The sequence below is a fragment of the Eptatretus burgeri genome, chromosome 7 (assembly GCF_056783735.1).
Source record: "Eptatretus burgeri isolate ZD-2024b chromosome 7, Ebu_testis_v1, whole genome shotgun sequence".
NCBI lineage: Eukaryota > Metazoa > Chordata > Myxini > Myxiniformes > Myxinidae > Eptatretus > Eptatretus burgeri.
In genome coordinates, this window is record NC_140967.1 from 89,341,269 (window position 1) to 89,347,268 (window position 6,000).

At 46.7% G+C, this 6,000-nt stretch overlaps 1 protein-coding gene across 5 annotated transcripts in view; it reads right to left on the reverse strand.

The window, feature by feature from the left end:
• The window catches only part of RALGAPB (Ral GTPase activating protein non-catalytic subunit beta), a 72,180-nt gene that overhangs the window by 20,007 nt on the left and 46,173 nt on the right, over positions 1-6,000 (reverse strand). For all 5 annotated transcript variants that reach the window (XM_085890378.1, XM_085890380.1, XM_085890377.1 and 2 more), the window contains one exon: positions 2,865-3,076. In XM_085890378.1, coding sequence (XP_085746504.1) covers positions 2,865-3,076 — 212 coding nt within the window. The remainder of the gene's footprint in view (positions 1-2,864; positions 3,077-6,000) is intronic.

A 6,000-nucleotide genomic window follows, 5' to 3' on the forward strand; every position in this document is an offset into this window, starting at 1 on the left:
ATGCTAATCCAACTGAACACAATCTCAGAGCATTCCAAAAAGTTCGCAACAAGTGTGTCCAATCTCAGGAAAGCCAGAAAACAACATCTGTCCAACTTCAAGGCTGAATTTTCAAACTAGTCTCCCTCCTCTAAATCCTGGTGGTGCACTGACAAGTCTGTCTTCGGTGTTAACTCTGTCTCCCATTCCATCCATCCCCTCACTTCAAATGGCACCACAGCCGACTCATGAGAAGGTCAAATGTCTCAAATCTGTGTTTACTTCCAAATCTTGTGTCCCCAACCACTCACTCTCTGTACCCACCCTTCCATGTTGTATCCAACTGCTCCTGGACTCTTGTCTCTTTTGCATCTGAGAAGATAGAGAGGCTTCTGTCAACCCTAAATTCTAACGGCTAATGGACCAGGTGGCATCAGTTCACATGTCCTAAAACCTCGCCCTGCTGCTCTGGCACATCCTCTCTCTGTCCTTTTTCCCTATCATTTGTCCGAGGTCATCTTCCATCTACTTGGGAATCTGCCAACACCAATGCATTACATAAACCAGAATGGCACTCAGTGGAGCGCATACCCTCCAACAGGCTGAATAGTTTACGTGTTGTATCCCACAAATAGGCCGGATCTGGATCCGGACCTCCAAAATCGAATCGGCTTGTTCATGTCACCTACGCAACTCATCCACCAAGTTTCGCATAACTCGTCCAATTTTTTTTTGAAACATCATGTGATATAACGTTTTTGGTCCCCATCTCTCAATGGAGAAAAATCACGAAGAAATTAAAAAAATTTCGGATCCAGATTTTGATCTTCACCAAAACCAAATCAATTTGCCCTTGTCACACACGCAACATGTCCACGAAATTTCGCCGGAATCCATCCACAATGTTTTAAGATATCGTGATAGATTTTTTTTTGGCCCTATCAATCATGAAGAATCACCTAAAAAATTCCAGTTTTCGGATCTTCACCAAAATCAAATCAATTTGTTCTTGTCACACGCCCAACCTGGACACCAAATTTTGTCCGGATCCATTCACAACTTTTGGAGATATCCTGTTCACAGAATCAGACAGACAGACAAACAGACATGGGTGAAAACATAACTCCATCCACTTTTGGTGTTGGAGGTAAAAACATGCAAAACAGATCCCCTTAACTGCAGAACTATCAGATTACTTCCAATCATCAGCAAGGTCATGGAATCCATCATCACAGTTGATACGAGATCCTTCCTTTTCTCCAACAACCTCATCTCAGATCACCAATTTGGATTCAGACCAGGTCACTCTACCATGGACATGATGCTTCTACTCAACAATGGATGAAGGCCTTCAATGTTAGACATGAGATCTGGACATATCTTATGCTTTTGATACAGTCTGGCATCTCTCCTTGCTCTCCAAACTCTTTGGATAAGTCATTCAAGGCCAACTCCACACATGGCTTACTGACTTCCTCTACTCTCGTAGCCAACGTGTCACTCAACTGAATCCTTTAATCTCCTCTCTGTCAAGGCTGGAGTGCTCCAAGGCAGTGTTCTATGCCTAATCCTATTCCTCATCTTCATCAACGATCTTTTGACTCTATAAAATACTGCTGATGACTCCACCCTCTGCCATGACCTGCCTCATCCTTCAGACGGGCAGACTGCAGCCTTTCACCTCTCGTCAGACTTGGCCAAACACTTGGAATGTGTTTTTCAATCCTGACATACTGTATATCTACGTACACACACATATATATATATATATATATATATATATATATATATATATATATATATATATATATATATATATATATATATATATATATATATATATATACATACATACATCTCTACCTCTCGACCATCTGACACCCCTCCCTCTCCCCTCATCTACTTTCTTAACAATCCTCTTGTGGAAGTTCAGTCACTCAAACTCCTGGGTCTCACTATCAGCCTTGATCTTTCTTGAGCAAACCACATTTCAAAGTTGTCCTCCAAAGCCAGCCACCAACTCTCCATACTCTGTCGTACAAAATCCTTCCTTGGTACTTCTCAATGTCTATCCACTGATAAGGTCTTCATCCACAGCTTGATGGAGTACTACTCTCCCCTTTGGGCTGCCCCCCCCCCACTTCTCACACCTTGTTCAGCTTTACGCTGTGGAAACCAAGACCTTCAATATCATTGGAATCTCTCGCACTGAATCTGAGTCTATGGGCCTATCACACTCCCATCGCAGACAGGTCAGTGAAACCACCTCCTTTCTCGTCTTAAAATACCACCTCTTTCTGGTCTTAAGCCCTCTGCTATTTCCATGCTTTGTCCCCCCCCCCAGGTTTCTGCAGGGTGCACAGCACACGGTCCACCATCACCCCCTTCTCGTGAAACTACCCAAATCCAGGATCACTGCTCACCTCCACTCATTATTTCCTCTTTGTTTTCCCACCTGTGGAATCAACTTCCACATTCTTCTTAATCTCATTCTTCCCTCCAGGTCTTCAAGAGAGCTGTTCACCACCATCTCAGATCATTCCCTTTCCAAAAACCATGATCTTTTCTACCATCGTTAACCCCCCACCCAACCAAGCTCTACTTCCCAATTTCCAGGTTTTCCTTCTGTATCCATCCTGCCCCCCCCCATTCCTTGTCCAGATCTCCCTATATCTTGTCCTTCAACTACGCACCAATGTTCCCTCTGTCCTGTTACATCCTGATCCACTCGTTGCATTACCTCTTCCGCGAGCCTCAACTCTATAAAAAAATTTAAAAACCACAACAATAATCATGAGTGAAAGAACAAACTGAAGTATTGTGTCCTTTACTTGAACCGAGCCAATAAACGAGAAACATCATCCAAACTTGTTCACAAATCCCACCTGTTTGTAACCCCAAAGGTTGTTCCAGAATGCTCAGCAACACGGAATTGTCAAGAGCAAAGAAGCGGAAATGGAGTAAGGGGTCCGACAACACAGGCTCTGGCGAAGCCTTTCGGGACTGTATAAAGGCAATTAAACGATCCTCGTTGAGGAGGCTACAGGGAGAGGCTGCTCCACTTGGAGGTGGGAAGGAACCGAGATTCTGCATGATGCTGGGAAAAAAAACAGAGGAAAGGAAGAGTTGCACATAGCAATAACTTGCAGACATAACTACCTCAAAATTATACATCGGAAAGGCAAGACGAGCGTTTGAAACTTGGTAGTGTTGATGATGATCTTGTATAAGGGGCAGTAAAAAAAATACTTCCCCCTCACTACAAAGCAAAGCCCAGCACAGATGTTCGTCCGTTTTCTATGGAGCTTCCGGTGAGCATCACATTTTCCCAGTGGTGTATGAGTTTACGATTGCCATTGGAATTCAAATCATGTTTTGTCTCTGAAATATACACAAGGGGAAAGAACCCCTCTCTGTCCCTCGATGGGTCAGAGCTCAACATAAAACTCACCTGAGGGTAAGCTTAAGATGATTCTCAATATTCTCCAAAGAACGGTGGCAGTTGCTCAAGTCTGTTACTGGTTCAATACCCCTCTTCTATCCCTTTCCTTCTGAAGATGGAGTCATGCTTGACGTTGCTCACAAAAAAAAAGATCACGAAACACTGTCTTTACAGAAAAGGCCGAGGTCCTCAATCATTTCCTTCATGTGCCTAAGACTGTATTCATCAAAACATATCGTAACGAATCTACTGCCCGCCCAGCGTGCGAACGACCGCTTTTCACTAATAGCAGCCGCACGCCTACCGAACGAGCAATTCAGTCGCGACTTTCTGGAATAACGCCAGAAACCAGTCACGGGTGGGTTCTTCACCCCACCACGGCCGAGTCCGTATTCTACCCGCGCGCGACAGGGTCAATCGCCGAATATCGATATACCTAAGTATTCGCGCGGGTAACCTACCGAGAGACCGTACCTCGGCGAAGGTCTGCTTGTACACGAACCGCTGAAGCGGTTCGTTCCGTTCTGGGATAACCGAGCGGGGTATTAATCGCCAGACCTCGTCGGACCCGATTATTTTTTCGGTATTCAAAAACCAACTACCATTCCGAAATGCAATACGGCGGTTCAATACGGGAAAATGACACGACGAACGGGTTCACATTCAACTAAGCACATTTATTTACACACATACACATGTACAGCCATGCAGGTATGCAAAAACACGCATGCAGTCATGCAACCAAACAAGCAATGCGCGGGACGGGCACAAAACACGAGCAAGGACCAAGAGTTACCACCGTCTATTAGTTATTATCAATGTATACTTTACAGTTTCTACTTAGCGGGAGACGGCGCCACAACACTCATTCAAAAGAAAAGCAAGAAAGACCCCCTCATAGACAAGGGAGTCAGACTGGGCCCGTGGGCCTTTATAACGTGGGGCTTTGGTGACCGAAAGGGCCCCACGAGACCGTTGCCGGTTACCTGCACCCTCGTGGTGCCTTGATGGGGCGAGTCGCGACGTCCCATCCCCACGGCAGCTAGCGTAGCCGCGGTTGAGCTCGGGCCTTCCGCGTGGCAGGCGAGCTCTCTCCGGCTCTCCCCACACGAACGCGCAGGTTCGCGCGACACAGCAGGGCGGCACCTCCAGCCCGCGTCTCCTTCGCGACGCCCGGACCTCCACCGACTGACTGTTCCAAGCTCCCGACTCTGACACGAGCCCAGACCTCCACACAGACCCTTGGCTTCTCCAGACTCTCCGAACCCCAACAGACACACTTCGAACCCCGACAGAGACTCGGTTCTCTCCACGCAGCTCCTCTCTTACGACACACACACACCTCGCTGCGTTCAGCGCTCGCTTTTATTCCCCCTCCCTTCTCGCCTCGCCCTCCTTCCAGCTCCTGCGGGAAACTTTCAGAAGGGGGCGTTTCCCTCGTGGGTCGGGGTTTTTCGTAGCAATCATCCTGGTAGCACTTCTCTATTCTCCCTCCACTCGCCCCTCCCCCGTCCCAAAGCGCGGGAAAGTAAGAGGAAAAATCCGTGCGTTATCGGAACGCCTTCTTCTCTCTCCATGCAGAGACGGTTTTCGATGCGGAGAGGGTTGTAGCGTGGGTGTGGAGAAGGTGATTGGTGGTGTGGTTATTGTAATGGTGGAGTGGTTAGCGTGGAGTGGTGGTCGTGAGGGTGGTGTGGTTGGGTGCTTGTAGAAAGGTGGTTGGTGGTGTGGTTGGTCAAAAATAACGATAGCAAAGAATAACGGTTAACTCAAAGATCACAGCCCTGTCCACACGAATAATTCCAATTAAACAACGGTGGGGAAATCTATCTGAACACACTTAGCGATATAACTGATCTTGGGGATATCCTTTAAGGTGCTCTGCAAATTTCCACAACCGTAACACTATGCTTGTGACTTTTCTTCTCTATTTATTTATTTGTTTATATTTGGTCTTCTTATTGGAAAATTTCCAATCGCCCCAATACACAAGAAAGGGGCCCAAGACTACTCCCCTCAACTACAGAGCAGCCAACCTCCCATTTATAATGAAAGCGATGAAATCTATCATTGCTGCAGACCTCAAGTCTTATCTCCTCTCCACTAATCTGATCCATCCATCCATTGGGACTATACCCTGTGCAGAGTGTTGGTGCTGCTTTAGCAGTCTCCTGGGCTATTGGGCACAATCCTGAATGGGTCGCCACTCTGACACAGGATACCAGCAAGCTGGTACTCATTTTGCCGACCTCAGAAGGATGACAGGCTGTCAATCCCACCTGGTATTAATTCAACAGCCATGCGAGATTTGAACTCAGGACCCTAGGATCTCAAGCCCACCTTTTTTGTTACCTGCTGTTCCTCTGACCCTGTGTTGGTCTGTCAACTTGCTGCCCTCTGGCATTTACCTCCTCTATGAGCCATGACTTCTATTTAAAACTAGAACGGCACTCAGTAGAGCGCATACCTCCGCTAAGCTGAACAGTTTACATATTGTATCCTTCGGATCTGCATCCAGACCTGAACCAAAATCGAATCAGCTCGTTCTTGTCACCTAACTCATCCACAACGTTTTGAGA